General features: G+C 37.2%; 1 protein-coding gene across 2 annotated transcripts in view; it reads right to left on the bottom strand.

Moving 5' to 3' along the window:
* Positions 1-730: 730 nt before the first annotated feature.
* Positions 731-25532, bottom strand: part of cetp (cholesteryl ester transfer protein) — a 30977-nt gene continuing 6175 nt past the window's right edge. Inside the window, exons 4-16 of one of the 2 annotated variants that reach the window (XM_062961747.1) lie at positions 24833-24903; positions 24619-24706; positions 21052-21121; positions 17391-17451; positions 15465-15556; positions 12986-13165; positions 11600-11650; positions 9557-9724; positions 6581-6648; positions 6413-6455; positions 4080-4149; positions 3322-3407; positions 731-1304 (exon numbers count right to left, since the gene is read on the bottom strand). In XM_062961747.1, coding sequence (XP_062817817.1) covers positions 1230-1304; positions 3322-3407; positions 4080-4149; positions 6413-6455; positions 6581-6648; positions 9557-9724; positions 11600-11650; positions 12986-13165; positions 15465-15556; positions 17391-17451; positions 21052-21121; positions 24619-24706; positions 24833-24903 — 1123 coding nt within the window. In that variant the 3' untranslated portion in view covers positions 731-1229. The remainder of the gene's footprint in view (positions 1305-3321; positions 3408-4079; positions 4150-6412; positions 6456-6580; positions 6649-9556; positions 9725-11599; positions 11651-12985; positions 13166-15464; positions 15557-17390; positions 17452-21051; positions 21122-24618; positions 24707-24832; positions 24904-25532) is intronic. The other variant, XM_062961748.1, reaches the window with a different exon arrangement.

Genomic DNA, 25532 nt, shown 5'->3' with positions numbered 1-25532 from the left:
ATATAAACATATATGGTGGCAATGTAAATATTATTATTACTATTATTATTATTATTATTATTATTAAATTAATGTGGAAATTGTATCTAACACCATTAAAATAGCTAACATTAAAATCACTCGAGATATTGTTGGAGGGGATTTTAAGAAGTGGGAACATATAAACATATATGGTGGCAATGTAAATATTATTATTATTATTATTATTATTATTATTATTATTATTAAATTAATGTGGAAATTGTATCTAACACCATTAAAATAGCTAACATTAAAATCACTCGAGATATTGTTGGAGGGGATTTTAAGAAGTGGGAACATATAAACATATATGGTGGCAATGTAATTATTATTATTATTATTATTATTATTATTATTATTAAATTAATGTGGAAATTGTATCTAACACCATTAAAATAGCTAACATTAAAATCACTCGAGATATTGTTGGAGGGGATGTTAAGAAGTGGGAACATATAAACATATATGGTGGCAATGTAAATATTATTATTACTATTACTATTATTATTATTATTAAATTAATGTGGAAATTGTATCTAACACCATTAAAATAGCTAACATTAAAATCACTCGAGATATTGTTGGAGGGGATGTTAAGAAATGGGAACATATACATATAAACGGTGGCAATGTAAATATGTACGGTAAGTAAATTTTGGAGAAATGTATTTAGAGAAACAGAAGATATTATGAAGATAAAACTGAAAAGAAGTCCTAGTATTGCTTTATTATCGTTGTGTAATGCTAAACAATTAAAAAAAAACATGAAAAAGATTGTGGGCGTTGAAGTCCAAAACACCCGGAGGGCCAAAGTTTGCCCATGCCTGATATATCCTATTATACTGGTGTTACTGCATTGCTTTGCTTTGTCTCTTTTGTCCGGTAGATCGGGAACAACGTGCGATTCCGTTTGTTTATGATTTATTCATCTTTATGTCATTTCATGTATTGTTTTCAAAAAACAAACAAATACAAAATTTCTCGTTAAGCCTCGTTGAGTCCCGAATAGGAAGCAATGGTGCCTTCTGTTGTTTTGAGGCCGAGCAGACTTTTTCCAAGGAAGAAAAGAGTTGCACACTGTGAGCATGAAGTTGCATTGCATCTCCTCCATGTAGTAGAGCATCAACCATAGTTCTAAGCCTGGAAAAAAACACCTTCAATGGGTGTTTTCCTTTGGTTTGGTGCAGGTTTTCCTTGCAAGGTGTCTTCTATAGCGCCGTCTTCAAGAAATCGATCAGCAAAGAGTGTGGAAAAGCAAAGTCCAACTGGATAATGAAGTAGCCCTGGAAAAGGAGGCAAAAGAGGCAGCAAAAGGGAGATACAGCTGCTATTATTAGTCATTTTCATTATTATAAATATTACTATTAGTGACATTATTACTACTACAGTAGAGTCTCACTTATCCAAGCTTCACTTATCCAAGGTTCTGTATTATCCAACGCAGTCTGCCTTTTAGTAGTCAATGTTTTTGTAATAAATGTTGCAATGTTTTGGTGCTAAATTCGTAAATACAGTAATTACTACATAACATTACTGTGTATTGAACTGCTTTTTCTGTCAATTTGTTGTAAAGCATGATGTTTTGGTGCTTAATTTGTAAAATCATAATGTAATTTTATATTTAATAGGCTTTTTTCTTAATGTTTCATTATCCAACATTTTTGCTTATCCAATATTCTGCCGGCCCGTTTACGTTGGATAAGTGAGACTCAACTATATTGTCATTAGTATCATTATTATTATTAGGGTTGATATTATTGTAAGGAGCCCCTGATGGCGCAGCAGATTAAACCACTGAGCTGCTAAACTTGCTGATCAAAAGGTCGCCAGTTCAAATCCGGGGAGTTGGGTGAGTTCCCACTATTAGCCCCAGCTTCTGCCAACCTAGGTAAAGGTAAAGGTTTTCCCCTGACGTTAAGTCCAGTCATGTCTGACTCTGCCAACCTAGCAGTTCAAAAACATGCAAATGTGGGTAGACCAGATTAGGACACAAATTGACTTTACCTACCTAATATTATTGTTAGTGCTATTATTATTACTATTATGATTAGTCTCATTTTTATTACTATTATTATTATTATTACTAGGTAAAGGTAAAGGTTTCCCCCTGACATTAAGTCTAGTTGTGTCCGACTCTGGGGATTGGTGCTCATCTCCATTTCTAAGCCGAAGAGCCGGCGTTGTCCATAGACACCTCCAAGGTCATGTGGCTGGCATGACCGAATAGAGCGCCGTTACCTTCCTGCCTGAGCGGTACCTATTGATCTACTCACATTTACATGTTTTCGAACTGCTAGGTTGGCTGAAGCTGGAGCTAACAGCGGATGCTCACCCCACTCACCGGATTCGAACCGGCGGCCTTTCGGTCAGCTCAGCGGTTTACCCCGCTGCGCCATCAGGGGCTCTGTCATTATTAGTACAGTAGAGTCTCACTTATCCAACGTAAACGGGCCGGATACGTTGTTGGATAAGCGAATATGTTGGATAATAAGGAGGGATTAAGGAAAAGACTATTAAACATCAAATTAGGTTATGATTTTACAAATTAAGCACCAAAACATCATGTTAGACAACAAATTTGGCAGAAAAAGTAGTTCAATACACAGTAATGCTATGTAGTAATTACTGTATTTACGAATTTAGCACCAAAAAATCACAATGTATTGAAAACATTGGCTACAAAAATGCGTTGGATAATCCAGAACGTTGGATAAGCGAGTGTTGGATAAGTGAGACTCTACTGTAGTACTATTCTTATTACTATTGTAAGTAGTCTTATTATTATTAGTGTTGTTATTAGTATTAGTGCTATTATTTATTTATTTATTTATTTATTTATTTATTTATTTATTTATAGTCTTTATATTCTTTCCTTCTCACCCCAAAAGGGAACTCACAGCAAATCATAGAACATACATATGCAGCAACCATTCAATGCAATTTTTTATAGACAGACAAGATAGACAATTGTACATAGATAGAGGTATATATAGGTTTTTCCCATCTTTGGCATCTTGGAGGCTTGTGCTCAGTTCCAGACACCGGGAAAGGGCAGGGTGCTGTTGCTCCATCTCCTTGATCGCCCGACATTTTTCTGGCATTTCCTTACAAGTGCCTTAATACCTCCCCATATTGCAATTAGTGTCATTATTATTAGTATCATTATCGTTATTCGTGTCATTATTATTAGTGTCATTATTGTTATTGTTATTGTGTCAGTATTATTTCTGTCCCAACTTGGGTTCCAGCTTTGCGTGGCAATATCAACAACAACAACAACAACAACTTTCTATGACTTACCTTTTCGGTTACGATCTCGGGATCTTTGATTTCGAACAGGTAGAGTCCCTTGCTGTCCATCAAAGAGGTGAGCACTGGTTCCAGTCCTATGGAGCCCAAAGAAACAATGAAAAGGTCTGATATCGCCATAATAGTTATACTTTCAGAAGGGAGAAAATATAGTACAAAAACCCTACCTGGTATCAACCTCCCCACAAAGTTAAAATTGCAGGAGAAACAGCCATATATATGTGTGTGTGTGTTTTCATATATGCTTTTAAGACTATTGAAATAATAATAATAATAATAATAATAATAATAATAATAATAATAATAATAAATATATTCATCACACAGTCCTAGACACTTGGGAAGTGTTTGACTTGTGATTTGGTGATATGAAATCCAGCATATCTATCTTGTTTGCTGTGTCATAATAAAATAAATATAATTAATATAATAATAATAATAATAATAATAATAATAATAATAATTTGCAAAGTGTTGAATATATTATACCCATTTGCAAAGTGTTGAATATATTCTCTACAAAGGTCTCACTCATCAATCCTTTGGAAGTTTGAAACAGGCTAGATGGCTATCTATTGGGAAGGCTTTGATTGTGTCTTCCTGCAGAAAGGGGTTAGACTACATGGTCTTTTGGGATCCCCTCCAATGCTAAGATTATCTTAAATCTATAGCCCCCAGATACAGTGTCCATTGAAAGGGCTACAGATCCCTGAACATTTGATTTTGAGCCATTAAATTCCAAAACTTACGTGAAATCACTTCTGGGATTCCAGCAACGGAAATTATTTTCTCCAAAAAGTGCCCAAGCGCCTCGTCATCCTGCAATTCAAGGTTGGACGTTATTAACTGTGGCAACTGTTAAAATTGCCTATTATTATTATTATTATTATTATTATTATTATTATTATTATTATTATTATTTTATTATAACACAGCAAACAAGATAGATATGCTGGATTTCGTATCACAAAACCACAAGTCGAACACTTCCCAAATGTCTAGGACTGTGTGATGTTTTTCGGATGATGGCCGCAGATCCCAGTAGGGTGGCCTTTTGCAGCTGGCAGATCGTAATTTTGTCAATGTCTATTTATTGTTTCCAAATGCCGGCTGAGATCTTTTGGCAATAATAATAATAATTATTATTATTATTATTATTATTATTATTATTATTATTATTATTATTATTATTATTTCAGACTTATGGTGATTCTAATGTAGTGGTTATTATTATTATTATTATTATTTCAGACTTATGGTGATTCTAATGTAGTGATTATTATTATTATTATTATTATTATTATTATTATTATTATTATTATTATTATTATTATTATTATTAAACTTACGGTGACCCTCAGGAGGTTGTGGCTATATCATCATCATCATCATCATCATCATCATCATCATTATTTCTAACCTATGGCGACCCTCAGGCGGTTGTGGTTATATTATTATAAAGTCTTTAGGCACTGCTCCCAGTGTGCCGATCACCACTGGGACCACCTTTGCTGGCTTGTGCCAGTGTCTATTGTTGTTGTTGTTTATTATTATTATTATTATTATTATTATTATTATTATTATTATTATTATTATTATTATTATTTAACTTACGGTGACCCTCAGGAGGTTGTGGCTATATCATCATCATCATCATCATCATCATTATTTCTAACCTATGGCGACCCTCAGGCGGTTGTGGTTATATTCTTATAAAGTCTTTAGGCACTGCTCCCAGTGTGCCGATCACCACTGGGACCACCTTTACTGGCTTGTGCCAGAGTCTGTTGTTGTTGTTGTTGTTGTTGTTGTTGTTGTTATTATTATTATTATTATTATTATTATTATTATTATTATTATTATTATTTCAGACTTATCGTGACCCTAAGGTAGTGGTTGTTGTTGTTGTTGTTGTTGTTGTTATTATTATTATTATTATTATTTAACTTATGGTGACCCTCAGGAGGTTGTAGCTATATCGTCATCATCCTCAACATCATCATCATCATCATCATTTCTAACTTATGGTGATCCTCAGGAGGTTGTGGTTACATCATTATCATCATCATCATTATCATCATTTATCCTCTAGACTGGTTCACTATCTGATGTCCCGTCCCTCGAGGTTTTATTCTGATCCCTTTCTCACCCAGAGTTTTAATTTTTAATCTAGTTTTTAAATGTATTCATGCGGCCCGCTCGTGTTATATTGCTGTTTTGATCTTATGTTGTACTGTTTATTTTATGTAATGTATTATTTAATTGTATTATGTTTTGGTTTATTGTATTGTCTTGGGCATGGCCCCATGTAAGCCGCCCCGAGTCCCCATTGGGGAGATGGTGGCGGGGTATAAATAAAGTTTTATTATTATTATTATTATCATCATCATTTCTAACCTATGGTGACCCTAAAGTCATTATTATCATCATCATCATCATCACCATCACCATCATCATCATTTCTAGCTTATGGTGAATGTGGTGGTACAGTAGAGTCTCACTAATCCAAGCCTCGCTTATCCAAGCCTCTGGAAAATCCAAGCCATTTTTGTAGTCAATGTTTCCAATATATCGTGATATTTTGGTGCTAAATTCGTAAATACAGTAATTACAACATAACATTACTGCGTATTGAACTACTTTTTCTGTCAAATTTGTTGTATAACATGAAGTTTTGGTGCTTAATTTGTAAAATCATAACCTAATTTCATGTTTAATAGGCTTTTCCTTGATCAGTCCTTATAATCCAAGATATTCGCTTATCCAAGCTTCTGCCGGCCCATTTAGCTTGGATTAGTGAGACTCTACTGTATTATTATTATTATTATTATTATTATTATTATTATTATTATTATTATTATTATCAACAACAGGCTAGATAAAAAAGCAAGACCTCTATGCTATTGCAAGAAGCTTGGGGTGCATCCTCTATTGATATTCCTGCACTGCAAGACCTTAATTTCAATAGGCTTTGCAACTTCACATATCATTGCAAAATCTCCCCTAATGATATCGGGATTGTACTATATATAATAAAAGGTTCAACTGCTCAGGTTCAAGACCATGAGGACTAGAAACTTACCACATCGATCTCTGGGGAGCTCTTAACTGTTCTGGGTTCTATCCTGCAGAAGAAAATACAAAAACAGATAGGAGGAGTCATTTACTCCCAACTTCATGTTGGGCTATACACCAGCTCAGACTGCAACTCCCATCGCTCACAGAAGGGAACAGTGTTGTTAGGACTTACGTTGCATGGGAGAGGTGCAAGACCAACTTCTTTTGCTCGTACGAAGCTTGGATCGTAACGGTGACATCCTGCAAAGACAGTGCATCAAATGTATGGAAGATTTCCACTTTCACGGGTGTCCTGTGCTCCATCCCAAGCAAAAGTAAATGTATATGGAAATATACTTCTAAAACTGTTAATAATAATAATAATTATTATTATTATTATTAATTATTAAGGAAAAGCTGATAAGGAGAAGACCTGGCTCTGGCTCACGAATGGGACCCTGAAGAAGGAGACAGAAGGCCTGATCCTTGCAGCCCAGGAGCAAGACATCAGGACAAAGGCAATTAATAATAATAATAATAATAATAATAATAGAAGACCTGGCTCTGGCTCACGAATGGGACCCTGAAGAAGGAGACAGAAGGCCTGATCCTTGCCGCCCAGGAGCAAGACATCAGAACAAAGGCAATTCAGGCCAAGATTGAAAAATCAGCTGATGACCCAAAATGCAGACTCTGCAAGGAAACCGACGAAACCATGGATCATATCCTCAGCTGCTGTAAGAAAATCGCACAGACAGACTACAAACAGAGGCACAACTATGTGGCCCAAATGATCCATTGGAACTTATGCCTCAAGTACCACCTCCCAGCAGCAAAGAACTGGTGGGATCACAAACCTGCAAAAGTGATGGAAAATGAGCACGCAAAGATACTGTGGGACTTCCGAATCCAGACTGACAAAGTTCTGGAACACAACACACCAGACATCACAGTTGTGGAAAAGAACAAGGTTTGGATCATTGATGTTGCCATCCCAGGTGACAGTCGCATAGATGAAAAACAACAGGAAAAACTCAGCCGCTCTCAGGACCTCAAGATTGAACTTCAAAGACTCTGGCAGAAACCAGTGCAGGTGGTCCCAGTGGTGATGGGCACACTGGGTGCTGTGCCAAAAGATCTCAGCCGGCATTTGGAAACAATAGACATTGACAAAATCACCATCTGCCAACTGCAAAAGGCCACCCTACTGGGATCTGCACGCATCATCAGAAAATACATCACACAGTCCTAGACACTTGGGAAGTGTTCGACTTGTGGTTTTGCGAAACGAAATCCAGCATATCGATCTTGTTTGCTGTGCCATACAACGTCGTTGTGTTGATAATAATAATAATAATAATAATAATAATAATAATAATAATTGCAATGATAATAATATATTTATTACTCTCCTCTCCTTGCAGTTTGAGGCAGGGCACAACATCATTAAAACGAAGAGATAAAACACTTTAATAATAATAATAATAATAATAATAATAATAATAATAATAATAATAATACATTTATTACCAGACTCTCTTTATGGCTCGAAGTGGGGCATAATATCATTAAAACAAAGAGATAAAACACTATTAAAGTAGTAATAATAATAATACAATTATTACCCGCCTCTACTTGCAGCTCGAGGCAGGGCACAATATCATTGAAACAAAGAGGTTAAACACTATTAAATATTAATAATAATAATAATAATAATAATAATAATAATAATAATAATAATAATAACAATAATCTGCCTCTCTTTGTGGCTCGAGGAGGGACACAACATTATTAAAACAATGAAATAAAACACTATTAAATAATAATAATAACAATTATTATTATTATCCACCTCTCTTTGCGGTTCGAGGAGGGGCACAACATTCTTAAAACAAAGATATAAAACACTATTAAATAATAATAATAATAATAATAATGATAATAATAATAATAATAATTCACTTCTCTTTGCGGCTCGAGGAGGGGCATAAAATTCTTAAAACAAAGAGATAAAAAACTATTAAATAATGATAATAATAATAATAATAATAATAAATAATCTGCCTCTCTTTGCGGCTCGAGGAGGGGCACAACATTCTTAAAGCAAAGAGAAAAACACTATTAAATAATAATAATAATAATAATAATAATAATAATAATATCCGCCTCTCTTTGCGGTTCGGGGAGTGGCACAACATTCTTAAAACAAGGAGATAAAACACTATTTAATGATGATGATGATGATGATACGCCTTAATTTGCGGCTCAAGGAGGGGCACAACATTCTTAAAACAAAGAGATAAAACGCTATTAAATAATAATAATAATAATTTGCCTCTCTTTGCGGTTCAAGGAGGGGCACAACATTCGTAAAACAAGGAGATAAAACGCTATTTAATGATGATGATGATGATGATGATACGCCTTAATTTGCGGCTCAAGGAGGGGCACAACATTCTTAAAACAAAGAGATAAAACGCTATTAAATAATAATAATAATAATAATTTGCCTCTCTTTGCGGTTCAAGGAGGGGCACAACATTCGTAAAACAAAGAGATAAAACACTATTAAATAATAATAATAATAATTTGCCTCTCTTTGCGGTTCAAGGAGGGGCACAACATTCGTAAAACAAAGAGATAAAACACTACTAAAATACAAGATACAGTAGAGTCTCACTTATCCAACACTCGTTTATCCAACATTCTGGATTATCCAACGCATTTTTGTAGACAATGTTTTCAATACATCATGATATTTCGGTGCTAAATTCGTAAATACAGTAATTACTACATAGCATTACCATGTACTTAAGTACTTTTTCTGTCAAATTTGTTGTATAACATGATGTTTTGATGCTTAATTTGTAAAAGTATAACCTAATTTGATGTTTAATAGGCTTTTCCTTAATCCCTCCTTATTATCCAACATATTCGCTTATCCAACATTCTGGCGGCCCGTTTATGTTGGATAAGTGAGACTCTACTGTATACATATTTAAAATGTTGGGTACCAGGGGCCTAGACTAAAAGATTAAACTAATAACCTTCTACTAACATAGAAATCATTTGATATCGAAATGTTGCTTGCTACCGTTTCATTGAATGTTTGATGATCACCCAGTAAAGTGGCCACTTTCACTAGGAAGGCAACGGCCACTGGACCCACCTTCTCAAAGTACAGGACCGCGGAAGGTCCTTTTCCCAGGGGAGAAATGCTCAGCTCCACGGCCACGGAGGACTCCACCACGGTCCCTTGGGGATGGAGGGAGATCCGTGGGGCATCCAGGCTCCACACTTTGGCCACCGAGTCGTTGTAGGAAGAGCCCTGGAAAATCTGGATGGGATACAGTTCAGTCAAAAAAAAAATTATGACGGTCCAGAGACCCAATTTGTTCAGTGGTAAAAATGCACAACAGATTCATAAACTGATCGGACCACTGAAACGCAGGACGAGTGCAATGCAAGATGCATAAAAAAATGCAAATACAGTAGAGTCTCACTGATCCAAGCTAAACGGGCCGGCTGTGATGTCTCATGGGCCTTGTAGTCCCGTTCCTAGTACCATTGTGGCAGACGAAGAGGAAAACATGGGATTTCCACCGGTTCAGCCAGAATCGGAGGCCCTGCACCTGGAGGATGTTTGCCCTCAAGAAGTCAGCCAAACAAGCCTTGGGCAGAATTCTCCCCCGTTTTCCCAGAGAGACAATTATAATAGAGATAGAGGAGCTAGGGAGGCGAATCGCCAGAGTGCCAGAATCGCAGCCAAACAATTAGCTGATTAGGTCTGCTTCCCTTGAGAAATTCTAAGGAGTCTTGCATCTGGACACAGTTTGGGTTTCACTTCTTGTTCTCCAGGGAAAGTGTTCCTTGGCGGGAAAACAAGATCCTATATAGGTGTTTTGCCGCAAGGAGATCCTTGCGGAGTCAATTCGTCAGCTCGAGGAGTGAGATCGTGCGTGGACTCCAGTTCCTTGTTTCCCGGACCAAGTTCAAGCCTGCCTTGTTTCGCGTTTGCCACGGACCTTGTTTTTGCTTCTTGTTGCCTTGTTTCAAGTCTTGTTCTAGCCAAGTATCAAGTTTGTTTTCCAGCCTAGTTGCCAAGTTTCAATGGACTAAAGGACCTTGTCTTCTCCCCACACTATTGCTTGGCAAAGTGTGTGTTTCGGTCATTGGATTATAACTTTGGACTCTAATATCTCATATTGGACATTATTTTCCTGGACTATATTTGACCTTTCCTGAAAGGTCTACTTCTGAACTTTATTCTTCACTTGTTTTTATTGACTTTATATATTCCTAAAATAAAGATATTAGATAGAATCTGGCCTCTGCGCATGGTTATTGGTGTTCTGTAGCCTGGGTCCTGACACCGGCAGAACCTTGGATAAGCGAATATCTTGGATAAGAAGGAGGGATTGAGGAAAAGCCTATTAAACATCAAATTAGGTTATGATTTTACAAATTAAGCACCAAAACTTCATGTTATACAACAAATTTGACAGAAAAAGTAGTTCAATACGCAGTAATGTTATGTTGTAATTACTGTATTTACGAATTTAGCACCAAAATATCATGATATATTGAAAACATTGATTACAAAAATGCCCTGGATAATCCAGAACCTTGGATAAGCGAGTCTTGGATAAGTGAGACTCTACTGTAATTATTTTGGTTTTACATTCACTTTGGGTTATTTTTTCCCTAAGAAGGGGGAGATGCAGATAATAACTGAGGAAAGTTGAAGAAATTCTGTTTTACATTTATTATTTTACTCTATTATTATTGTTATTATAACATTTTCATTATTTTACTCTATTATTATAATCATCATCATTATTATTACATTTATTATTTTACTCTCTTTATTGTTATTGGATGGATACATAAGCACATTCACAGTGAAGATGGTTAGAATAATGGTTTAATCAGAGCTGGACAGTCTTATCTTAAATTACAGTTTTATGTAAATATTCAAAAACTTTTAACCTACTGATGCCTCAGATAATGTAATTTTATTGGTATCTATTTTTATTTTGAAATGTACCAGTAGTTCCTGTATTTCCAACCCTCAGCTTACACTCAAGTCAATACGTTTTCCCAGCTTTTTGTGGTAAAATTAGGTGCCTCGGGTCAGCTTATATTCAAGTATATACGGTCATTCCTTCCCTGTTTGTCAATAAATAGTTTGGCATTTTCACTAAACAGTTACCTCTTGCAGGATCCCATGGTGAGCTTTCAACTCTTCACTTTCCAACATTCTCTGGAAATACAGAAAGAACGGGAATTAAAAAGGGAAGCAAGTAAGGAAGTAGAGATTGAGAGAGAATCTTATTGTTATTGAAGACAGGAAACAAACATAGCCACGTTATTCCAAAAGTTTAAAAAACCTACAGTGGAACCATATCAATGGAGTGACCAGCATAAGGTACATGGGGCCGGGCTGTGGCGCAGCTGGTTAGTAGCCAGCTGCAATAAATCACTACAGACCGAGAGATTATGAGTTTGAAACCAGCCCGGATTGGATTGAGCTCCTGACCATGAATAGCCTAGCTCGCTGTTGACCTAAGCAGCTCGAAAGACAGTTGCATCTTTAGGTATTTAGGTACCACTTTATGTGGGGAGGCTAATTTAACTAATTTACGACAACATAAAACTTTCCAGCAGCATGCAGAAAGGAATGAGGAAGTACTCCATCAAGGACTTGGTGTCACAAGTGGACGGTGAAGCAGCAGCTCCCCCTGTGGCCGGAATCAAACATACCCTCATGAAGCTGGAAGCTGAAAAATGTCAAATTGCCTTTGTATCTGTATGTCGTATGTCTAATGGCATTGAATATTTGCCATTTATTTGAGCATCGTGATCCGCCCTGAGTCCCTTTTGGGGTGAGAAGGGCAAAATATAAATACTGTAAATAAATAAATAAATAAATAAATAAATAAATAAATAAATAAATAAAATACACTACCTCTCTCCTTCCCAAGGAGAAGAACTTGGAGGGTGACCAGACTCCTTTGGTTTATCACAATTTTGGAATATTATAAAGGTTTCTTATATAGCATTATTGCTTGCTGATGTTGTTCCAAAGTTGTAAATGAACAGATGTTTTCCCAGCCTGAAATATCCTGACTTCCCAGTTCCTGGCAGATGTTGACTCTTCTTAATTGATGTTGGTAAACGTAAGGACCCTTGTAAAAATTTCCTTAACATAAAGAGCCATTGTTTCTGATCATGTAAACACGTTGTTTTTCACCAAAAGTTCAACAGTTAACCATTTGTCACAGTTCTCATCAGCAACTTTTAATTATTCTTCACTTCCTTCTTGTAGTTTTCCAGGATTCATCTTAGGATGGCATCTCTAGATTATATAGACCCCAACCATACATCTTTCATACAATTCATATAAAAGTTTGTTCTAAGTCTCCCCTCAAGACCCTATTAAATATCTACTAAACTCTACCAAAAGTAGTACAGCACCCCATTGGAAGTTCTTTCTTGGCAACCTCGAGTTGATACAAATGGTAGAATTCAGCCCTATGTTCCCACACAATGCTCTTCTGAAGATCTTCATATAGAAATAGGATGACCTGGGACTTACCTGCAATTCCTCCCCGGCGAGTGTCATTTCCAAGCGTCCGTCCAGAAAGGCTGCCAAGGCCAAAGAGTTCAGAACGTGGTCTGAAAACCAGAAGTAGAGCATTCGGGATTCCGAAAGCAGAGACGGTGCAAATGTCGACTTCTGTGAGGTGCCGGAATGGTTCTTGTACAGGAGAAGGCCCTTTGAGAGAGAAGAGAAGCCACTGTTTTTTTCTGGACAATTGCACAAAATGGCTAGAAGGCATTTTCCTATTATCAGTGCCGGAAACTATTAGCGAACCCTATGTTTTGGAAACAATAGACATTGACAAAGGTAATTGAAAATAAGGTAGCATGAACTCCAAAATACAACCCAAACACAGAATCTAGGCAGGAACAAAAGCCAGGATCTATTTTCATGAGCAAAGACAAGGCAGGAGTTAAGCTTCCAAAAATCAACGTTGCTCCATCTGAAGTCTTTCCCTGTTTCAACCTTTTTAACCATGCTTACAAACTAGTAAAGCATTCCTCTGACCTTAGGTTCCCACACCTTTACTAGCGATTCTCACAGAATGTCTGGGACGAACTCTTAACCTTAATCTTGTGTCTCTATCTAAGTAAATCTCCTCTGTCTCACTGCCAGAGCCACCTGGACTTTGTTGATGTTCTAAATCCTGTGAAAGGTCACCCTTATCACTAACTTCAGCTTCCCTGCTGGCCTGCGGCTTTTCTAACAATTCAGAGCCTTCAACATTTCCTTGGTCAGCCTGCATTTCTGACAATTCAGAGCCTTGAACATTTCCTTGGTCAACCTGCTGAAACCCAAATCGCCCCTCATCATCAGACTGAACCACAACACTGGAGGACCATTCTACACTGCAGAATTAATGCAGATTGACACCACTTGAACTGCCATGGAATCATTAGGAGTTGCAGTTTGACAAGGTCTTTGAATGAGTGCAGGTGAAGCACCCAACTGTAACTCATAGGATTCCATAGAAGTGAGCCAATGCAACTAAAGTGGTCTCAAACCACATTAATTCTGTAGTGTAGATATATCCCTAGACATGCTCACAAAGACTCACAAAGGGATATGTTTTGGAGACCAGAGTAAGTCAAGCATTAGATATCAAATGCATGGATAAAGGAATTATACTGTATATAATGTATAATAATAACATTGATGATGATGATGATGATTATGATTATTATTATTATATCATCATCCCTCTTTTTCTCTCATACAGATACTCAAAGTAGTTTGCAAAATGCAGATTGAAATACATGTAAAGATAATAATAACAAGAACAACAACAACAACAACGACAACAACAATATAATCCCTCTTTTTCTCCAATAATGAGACCCACTGTAGTTTTCAAAATACAGATCGAAATGCATGCAAAGACATAAAAAGAAATATAAATTATTACCTTGGGAACCCAGGTTATTTGTCTGGGTTATTTGAAAAGGGCATTTGATAGCTATAAGGAAGTATGAATTTTTGGTTTACAGATGTTATGTTTAATTGTGTGTTTGTGTTTTAAAAGGGTAAGTATTACAGTTATTGCATCTCAGCACTCGGAGGCTTGTTGCCATGGAGAAGTAGGCAGAGCCAACTGCCATTTTGTTGAAAAAGTGCAAAGTTTAAAAAAGGGATTCAGTCTGTGCTCTGATGAGGCACAGGGAAGATTGATCCTAGGTTGAGGGGATCAAGGGAGACTTGATTGTTCATTTTTTTAGTTGGTTTAAAATAAGTTTGGTAACTTATTTAATGTAGTCTGTGTCCTGGTAAGGAACAGAGAATCTGTGATCGTATATCACAGGGTGACTGCGGTTTAAAAGTAGCAGAGGAAGGAGTTCTAACTACTTTAAGTAAAAGAAATGACACTTTAGGGAGTTTGTCATACTTCATTCTAGTATTGTAACTGTTAATAAAAGTGCCTCTAAGTGAGAAACATCTTTTGTAACCACTAAGCTCTGTGTCTGAATAAACTTGTTATTGTTCCTCCAACATCTAAGCCTCTGTCGCATATATTATAAACCAAGTTGCGTTACCATCTAAAATGAATAAGAAGAAAGAAAGGGATTTTTTTTTTAAAGTCTCCTCTCTGAATCTTTTGGTGGTTGCATCTTTACAAATGGATGGCAGCGTTATAAATTCCTTACAACGGCTGGGTTAGTTCTCACCCGAGTTCAGAGCTCTCTGAATAAGGGTGAACTACAACTCCCAAATGCCAAGGTCAATCACTCCCAAACCAGGCCTGAATGCACAGTGGGTCGTGTAGGGTCTGTGTGCCAAGTTTGCTACAGATCTGACATCGTCTGGGTTCAGTGCTCTATGGATAAAGGTGAACTACAACTCCCAATATCAAGGAATTCCCAGAAACCCCTGCAGTATGTTCATGGGCCCTGGTCCATGAGGTCATCAAGAGTCGGAAGCGACTGAACGAATAAACAACAACAAAGAGCGATTTACCTGTCAAACCGCTCCTTCTTACCTTATGATGCGATTGCAGGTAGTTTGCATTTATCACCGGATGCGCCGTCAGGGAAATATCCATTCCGATATCTCCGTCTTGGAGGAAGTTTGCTGCCGGAAAAATACAAAAGAGGAGGATCACTAATATCTTCAAAATGATATGAATTGGTCGCTTTCAAAAGATACCCAGAAATCCCAATGATGGCTCAACATTTTTGAAAATTGCAGAGTTGGAGGACTACCTTCAAAACCTCTTCATTTTTTAATTCAGATTTTTATCCGAAAAGACACAAAGAAAGAAAGCAACAATACGCACGTACACATAAACACGACCTGAACAACATTTGCATAACTAACAAGACAATTTACCGTATATACTCGAGTATAAGCCGACCCAAATATAAGTCGAGGTACCTAATTTTTCCACAAAAAACTGGGAAAACATTGGCTCAAGTAGAAGCCGAGAGCGGTAAGTTTCAGAAATAAAAATAGATACCAGTAAAATTACATTAATCGAGGCATCAGTAGTTTAAATGTTTTTGAATATTTTCATGAAACTATCATTTAAGATAAGACTGTCCAACTCTGATTATTCTCATCTTCTTCAATGTAAATGTGCTTATGTATCCTTTTCATCATAATAGAGTAAAATAATACATGTAATAACAATAATAATACCAGAGTGAAATAATAAATGTATTAATAATAAAAAATAGAGTAAAATAATAAATGCAATAATAATAATACTAAGATCAGAGTGAAATAATAAATGTAATAATAATCAATAGAGCAAAATGAAACATGTAATAATTATAATAAATAGAGTAAAATAATACATGTAATAACAATAAAATAATACCAGAGTGAAATAATAAAGGTATTAATAATAAAAAATAGAGTAAAATAATAAATGCAATAATAATAATACTAAGATCAGAGTGAAATAATAAATGTAATAATAATCAATAGAGTAAAATGAAACATGTAATAATTATAATAAATAGAGTAAAATAATACATGTAATAACAATAATAATACCAGAGTGAAATAATAAAGGTATTAATAATAAAAAATAGAGTAAAATAATAAATGCAATAATAATAATACTAAGATCAGAGTGAAATAATAAATGTAATAATAATCAATAGAGTAAAATGAAACATGTAATAATTATAATAAATAGAGTAAAATAATACATGTAATAACAATAATAATACCAGAGTGAAATAATAAAGGTATTAATAATAAAAAATAGAGTAAAATAATAAATGCAATAATAATAATACTAAGATCAGAGTGAAATAATAAATGTAATAATAATCAATAGAGTAAAATGAAACATGTAATAATTATAATAAATAGAGTAAAATAATACATGTAATAACAATAATAATACCAGAGTGAAATAATAAAGGTATTAATAATAAAAAATAGAGTAAAATAATAAATGCAATAATAATAATACTAAGATCAGAGTGAAATAATAAATGTAATAATAATCAATAGAGTAAAATGAAACATGTAATAATTATAATAAATAGAGTAAAATAATACATGTAATAACAATAATAATACCAGAGTGAAATAATAAATGTAATAATAATCAATAGAGTAAAATGATACATGTAATAATTATAATAAATAGAGTAAAATAATACATGTAATAATACCAATAATAATAGAGAAAAATAATACATGTACCATATATACTCGAGTATAAGCCGACCCGAATATAAGCCAACCAGGACCCTCACCCGAGTATAAGCCGAGGGGGGCTTTTTCAGCCCTTAAAAAATACTCGAGTATATACGGTATATCCCCAACATCCTGCTTATATTTATTTACAGTATTTATATTCTTGCACAACTTTTATGTCTCACTAGCAATGAAAAGTTACACAATCGGAGCTTTTTGTAACAAAAAAAGCGGGGAATGGGATTCTTACTTGCTGTGCCCATAATAAAATCTGCCAGGAGTTGAGACAGGAAATTAATTTCTTTACACACCTATAAAGGGAAAAATATGTCTTTAAGGATTTAATCTGACCTGTTTTTAATACTGAAACTGTTCTAATATTTGTATATTTCAAATAGTATAGTAATAAGTCTAATATTCTATACTATGATTTTCGTTCCTGGGTTATTCATGTCATTTCTTCATTGGTTCTGTCGTAAAAACGTGGCAAAAGTTTATTAAACTGCAAAAACTTTGTTTTTGCAGGAGGGACATTGTCTTATAACACACTTTGTATGGTCTCAGGTCCACCAATTTAACATTGTCATCAACCCATTTAACAAAGTTTTTGGCATTAAAATATAGGTTCCCAGAGTAGAATCACTACTTTCAAAGTAAGGATTAACACCATTAAACAGGACATAAAACTTTCAAACTAAGAATATATTTTCCATATTATTAAAAAAAAAGTTGGATTGCTTTGAGTTTTCCGGGCTGTAAGACCAAGTTCCAGAAGCATTCTCTCCTGACTTTTCTCCCACATCTACGGCAGAGTTTATGAGGTCTTGGAAACTAGGCAAGTTTATATATCTGTGGAATAATGTCCAGGACGGGAGAAAAAACTCTTGTCTGTTTGAAGTAAGTGTGAATGTTGCAATTGGCCACCTTGATTAATAATAATAATAATAATAATAATAATAATAATAATAATAATAATAATAATAATAATAAAAAATATACGAATATACATTGATATAATATATTTAATATATTAATATTATATATATATAAATCATATATATAATATATTAATATATTAATATAATAATACTATAATATAAGTATTAATATAATAATACTATAATATAAGTATTAATATAATAATAATATATTGATATATTTAATATATAATATTAATATATTAATATAATAATGATATAATATAAGTAATATAATATAATCATAATAGTAATAATATTAATAATAATATATTTCTACCCTGCCACCATCTCCCCAAAGGGACTTGGGGCAGCCAACAAAACTCAGCAAAGTGCTGCATACAGACAATATATAGATCCGAAACAACAAAAAACCACAGAATTACAACCACACACATACATAATTACAATGTAAAGCATTAAGCACTGAATGGTCTTGCAGCATCAAAGCCTGGCTGCTTCCTGTCGGGGGGGGGATCCTTTGTTGGGAGGTGTTAGCTGGCCCTGATTGTTTAAAAAACTCTAAAATGAGGACAGTAAATAAAGAACACCACTCAGAAAAGACAGGAATTCCAGACAGGAAACAATCAGGGCCAGCTAACACCTCCCAATAAAGGATTCCCCCAGGCAGGAAGCAGCCAGGTTTTGAAACTGCAAGGCCATTTAATGCTAATCAAGCTGGCCAATGGAAACATTCACACTTGCCTCTAACAAACAAGAGTTCTTTCTCCCACCCTGGACATCATTTCATAGATATATAAACCTGACTTGCCTACTTTCTATTTATCTATTTATCTATATATATAAAATGATAAAGTTGTTTGCGCAGTGACTATAACAACAAAACTAAACATCCCAGAAATACGAAATTTGGCAACACAATGCAAAAGGCTTGCCTCCAGGTTACAACAACACAACCACACCACAAAACCACAATCCGGACCCACAAAACTCACAACAACGCATCATGCGATAACAACACAACTAAACGCCCCAGAAATACAAAACTTGGCAACACAATGCAAAAGCCTTCCCTCCAGGTTGTAACAACACAACCACACCACAAAACCACAATCCGGACCCATAAAACTCACAACAACGCATCGTGACTATAACAACACAACTAAACACCCCAGAAATACGAAACTTGGCACACAACTAAACACCCCAGAAATATAAAACTTGACAACACAATGCAAAAGACTTGCCTCCCGGTTGTAACAACACAACCACACCACAAAACCACAATCCGGACCCACAAAACTCACAACAATGCATCGTGACTATAACAACACAACTAAACGCCTCAGAAATACGAAACTTGGCACACAACTAAACGCCCCAGAAATACAAAACTTGACAACACAACACAAAAGCCTTGCCTCCCGGTTGTAACAACACAACTACACCACAAAACCACAATCCGGACCCACAAAACTCACAACAACGCATAGTGACTATAACACAACTAAACGCCCCAGAAATACAAAATTTGACAACACAACGCAAAAGCCTTGCCTCCCAGTTGTAAGAACACAACCACAACACAAAACCACAATCCGGACCCACAAAACTCACAACAACGCATCATGACTATAACAACACAACTAAACGCCCCAGAAACACAAAACTTGGCAAAACAATGCAAAAGCCTTGCCTCCCAGTTGTAACAACACAACCACACCACAAAACCACAATCCGGACCCACAAAACTCACAACAACGCATAGTGACTATAACACAACTAAACGCCCCAGAAATACAAAATTTGACAACACAACGCAAAAGCCTTGCCTCCCAGTTGTAAGAACACAACCACAACACAAAACCACAATCCGGACCCACAAAACTCACAACAACGCATCATGACTATAACAACACAACTAAACGCCCCAGAAACACAAAACTTGGCAAAACAATGCAAAAGCCTTGCCTCCCAGTTGTAACAACACAACCACACCACAAAACCACACTGGACCCACAAAACTCACAACAACGCATCATGACTATAGCAACACAACTAAATGCCCCAGAAATATGAAACTTGGCAACACAACATAAAAGCATTCCCTCCCGATTGTAACAACACAACCACACCACAAAACCACAATCCGGACCCACAAAACTCACAACAGTACATCGTGACTATAACAACACAACTAAACGCCCCAGAAATACAAAACTTGGCACACAACTAAACGCCCCAGAAATATAAAACTTGACAACACAACACAAAACCCTTTTCTCCCGGTTGTAACAACACAACTACACCACAAAACCACAATCCGGACCCACAATCCGGACCCGCATTGTGACTATAACAAATACAAAATTTGACAACACAACTCATCCACCTCCCCAATCCCTACATTCACACTTGGCCTCCAAAAAAACAATTACAATAATAACAATAACAACAACAATAAGAATCAACACCATCACAGGCAAGAAACAGCCAGGCACTGAGGCTGAGAGGCTAGTCAGTGCTACACTAGGCCTCCAAAAAACAATACAGTAGCATCTAACTTATCCAACTTTCATGACCACTACAACAACAATAATAATAAACACCTACACAGGCAAAAAAAAAAGACTATTGTACCACAATAAAAATATAAACCGCACTCAGCAGAATCAGACATTGCAATTAACAACAAACCAAAGACAACAGGGATCTCAAGCAATTATCAATCAACACGAAAATTGAAGAAGGTAACAGACTTCAAATACTACTACTAATGTGAGTATAAAGAAGGGTGGAGGTCACAGCATCAATACAACCTAATGTAGACTGACCAACACCACCAGACTCAGACACAGCAACGCGTGGCCGGGCACAGCTAGTCTAATATAAGTATAGAGTAAGTAAATGTTTATGTATATTGAATAAGTATATAATATTTAGAGATATAATATAAGAATACCTTATTCTTACCTGGTTTTTGAGTACTAGCTTCAAGGTGAACGAGATGAAGTTTGTAAAAAGCTGCTTTAACCATCCTGGACTGAATGGGGACAAAAGGAATGTGAGCATGAAAAGCAATATTTAAACCAAAATACAGTCCATTTTAAGGACAAAACAGTGGGTAAATCTATGGAGGAAAACATCAGACCAGTAGTGGTCAGTTGCTCAGTTGTTCCCATGCAAGTAAGAATGGATTACACATGCCACGGATGATGGGACTTGCAGTAGCTTCACTGATACTGTGATCCCCACCAACAATGGACTGGGACCAAACGTGGTACAGAGAAGCCCCATGACCAACTGAACATACTGCAGGGGTTCGTGGGAATGGATCTTCATTTTGGGAGTTATAGTTCACCTGCATCCAGAAAGCACTGAACCCAGCTGACGTCAGATTTGGACCAAACTTGGCACACAGACCCAACATGACCAACTGTACATACAGTCCTTCTTTGAGGGTGATTGACCTCAGATCTGGGAGTTGTAGTTCACCCTTATCTAGAGAGTCTTGAACCCAGTTGACGACAAATCTGGACCAAACTTGGCACACAGACCCAACATGACCAACTGTGCATACAAGCCCACTTTGGGGGTGATTGACCTTTCATCTGGGAGTTGTAGTTCACCCTTATCTAGAGAGTCCTGAACCCAGTTGACGACAAATCTGGACCAAACTTGGCACACAGACCCAACATGACCAACTGTACATACAGTCCTTCTTTGAGGGTCATTGACCTCTCATCTGGGAGTTGTAGTTCACCCTTATCTAGGGAGTCCTGAACCAAGTTGACGACAAATCTGGACCAAACTTGGCACACAGAACCAACATGACCAACTGTGCATACAAGCCCACTTTGGGGGTGATTGACCTCTCATCTGGGAGTTGTAGTTCACCCTTATCTAGAGAGTCCTGAACCAAGTTGACGACAAATCTGGACCAAACTTGGCACACAGACCCAACATGACCAACTGTGCATACAAGCCCACTTTGGGGGTGATTGACCTTTCATCTGGGAGTTGTAGTTCACCCTTATCTAGAGAGTCCTGAACCCAGTTGACGACAAATCTGGACCAAACTTGGCACACAGACCCAACATGACCGTGTATACAAGCCCACTTTGGGGGTGATTGACCTTTCATCTGGGAGTTGTAGTTCACCCTTATCTAGAGAGTCCTGAACCCAGTTGACGACAAATCTGGACCAAACTTGGCACACAGACCCAACATGACCAACTGTACATACAGTCCTTCTTTGAGGGTCATTGACCTCTCATCTGGGAGTTGTAGTTCACCCTTATCTAGAGAGTCCTGAACCAAGTTGACGACAAATCTGGACCAAACTTGGCACACAGACCCAACATGACCAACTGTGCATACAAGCCCACTTTGGGGGTGATTGACCTTTCATCTGGGAGTTGTAGTTCACCCTTATCTAGAGAGTCCTGAACCAAGTTGACGACAAATCTGGACCAAACTTGGCACACAGACCCAACATGACCAACTGTGCATACAAGCCCACTTTGGGGGTGATTGACCTTTCATCTGGGAGTTGTAGTTCACCCTTATCTAGAGAGTCCTGAACCCAGTTGACGACAAATCTGGACCAAACTTGGCACACAGACCCAACATGACCGTGTATACAAGCCCACTTTGGGGGTGATTGACCTTTCATCTGGGAGTTGTAGTTCACCCTTATCTAGAGAGTCCTGAACCCAGTTGACGACAAATCTGGACCAAACTTGGCACACAGACCCAACATGACCGTGTATACAAGCCCACTTTGGGGGTGATTGACCTTTCATCTGGGAGTTGTAGTTCACCCTTATCTAGAGAGTCCTGAACCCAGTTGACGACAAATCTGGACCAAACTTGGCACACAGACCCAACATGACCAACTGTACATACAGTCCTTCTTTGAGGGTCATTGACCTCTCATCTGGGAGTTGTAGTTCACCCTTATCTAGAGAGTCCTGAACCAAGTTGACGACAAATCTGGACCAAACTTGGCACACAGACCCAACATGACCAACTGTGCATACAAGCCCACTTTGGGGGTGATTGACCTTTCATCTGGGAGTTGTAGTTCACCCTTATCTAGAGAGTCCTGAACCCAGTTGACGACAAATCTGGACCAAACTTGGCACACAGACCCAACATGACCGTGTATACAAGCCCACTTTGGGGGTGATTGACCTTTCATCTGGGAGTTGTAGTTCACCCTTATCTAGAGAGTCCTGAACCCAGTTGACGACAAATCTGGACCAAACTTGGCACACAGACCCAACATGACCAACTGTACATACAGTCCTTCTTTGAGGGTCATTGACCTCTCATCTGGGAGTTGTAGTTCACCCTTATCTAGAGAGTCCTGAACCAAGTTGACGACAAATCTGGACCAAACTTGGCACACAGACCCAACATGACCAACTGTGCATACAAGCCCACTTTGGGGGTGATTGACCTTTCATCTGGGAGTTGTAGTTCACCCTTATCTAGAGAGTCCTGAACCAAGTTGACGACAAATCTGGACCAAACTTGGCACACAGACCCAACATGACCAACTGTGCATACAAGCCCACTTTGGGGGTGATTGACCTTTCATCTGGGAGTTGTAGTTCACCCTTATCTAGAGAGTCCTGAACCAAGTTGACGACAAATCTGGACCAAACTTGGCACACAGACCCAACATGACCAACTGTGCATACAAGCCCACTTTGGGGGTGATTGACCTTTCATCTGGGAGTTGTAGTTCACCCTTATCTAGAGAGTCCTGAACCAAGTTGACGACAAATCTGGACCAAACTTGGCACACAGAACCAACATGACCAACTGTACATACAATCCTTCTTTGAGGGTGATTGACCTCTCATCTGGGAGTTGTAGTTCACCCTTATCTAGGGAGTCCCGAACCCAGTTGACGACAAATCTGGACCAAACTTGGCACACAGAACCAACATGACCAACTGTGCATACAAGCCCACTTTGGGGGTGGTTGACCTCTCATCTGGGAGTTGTAGTTCACCCTTATCTAGAGAGTCCCGAACCCAGTTGACGACAAATCTGGACCAAACTTGGCACACAGACCCAACATGACCGTGTATACAAGCCCACTTTGGGGGTGATTGACCTTTCATCTGGGAGTTGTAGTTCACCCTTATCTAGAGAGTCCTGAACCAAGTTGACGACAAATCTGGACCAAACTTGGCACACAGACCCAACTGCGAATACTGTCAGGATTCGGAGTGATTGCCCTAGGAATTTGGGAGTTGTAGTTCACCCTTATTCAGACAGCACTAAACCCAACCAACGATGGATCTGGACCAAACTTAACTGATATTATCTAACAACCCAAAATAAACAGTGCCTTCTTGTAATAACTCAGGCACCGCTGGGTCCCTAAGCTAGTTTCTAATAAATAGCCTTACAAAAGGCCTAACCTGGGCATCGCCGGGTGCTAAAGCTAGTATAGTAACACATTACTATTAATAATACTAATACCAACAAACCCAGGTCTGCACTATGTAAGAAGGCACATACTCTTTGTCTCCTTGGAGGTGCAGGGTCAGTTCATGGAAGGTGAGGTAACAGTTGGACGTGTGCACCACCATCTGCCCGTTTTCACAAACTGTTCGAGAGAAAGAGAGACTGCCTGAGTTTGGAAATTGTACAGTGTTCTATGACTTTTTTTGCAAAATTACGCATCCCAATTGTTCCAAAAATTTGCCTCCTTATTTCGCAGCTACTTACTCACCCAATTTCGTGTCTATCTGGAAATCGATGGAGGAAGCGATTTCGAAGTCAATGGAGTGGACGAGTTTCAACCTGGGGCCACATTTAAAAAGACACAAACATTATGGCAGGATATCTGCTAGGATACATAGACACCTCCAAGGTCATGTGGCCACTGGCATGACTGCATGGACTGCCGTTACCTTCCTGCCGGAGCGGTACCTATTGATCTACTCACATTTGCATGTTTTCGAACTGCTAGGTTGGCAGAAGCTGGGGCTAACGGTGGGAGCTCACTCTGCTCCCCGGATTCGAACCACTGACCTTTAGGTCAGAAAGTTTAACAGCTCAGAGGTTTTACAAGCTGCGCCACCAGGGGCTCAACAATAATAATAATAATAATAATAATAATAATAATAATAATTCTTAATAACAATAATAATAAAAATGCTTAAGTATAATAGATGTAGATTAAGGATGTAGAATGAGGATCTCGGACGAATGTAATTAATTATATATATGTTTTAAGGTTTTATAATGTGTTTTAACAATGTTATTAATAGATCTGTTATTGTTTTGTTTTTATGATTGTATTTTGGGCATTAAATTTTGCCAATTTTTGTAAGCCGCCCTGAGTCCCTTCGGGTGAGAAGGGCGGGATATAAATGTTGTAAATAATAAATAAATAAATAAATAAATAAATAAATAAAATAACAATATCA

Source organism: Anolis carolinensis, unplaced genomic scaffold (assembly GCF_035594765.1).
Source record: "Anolis carolinensis isolate JA03-04 unplaced genomic scaffold, rAnoCar3.1.pri scaffold_9, whole genome shotgun sequence".
In the NCBI taxonomy this organism is placed as follows: Eukaryota; Metazoa; Chordata; class Lepidosauria; order Squamata; family Dactyloidae; genus Anolis; species Anolis carolinensis.
Note: the sequence above shows the minus strand (reverse complement) of the source record. Positions and strands in the feature narration are given on the sequence as shown.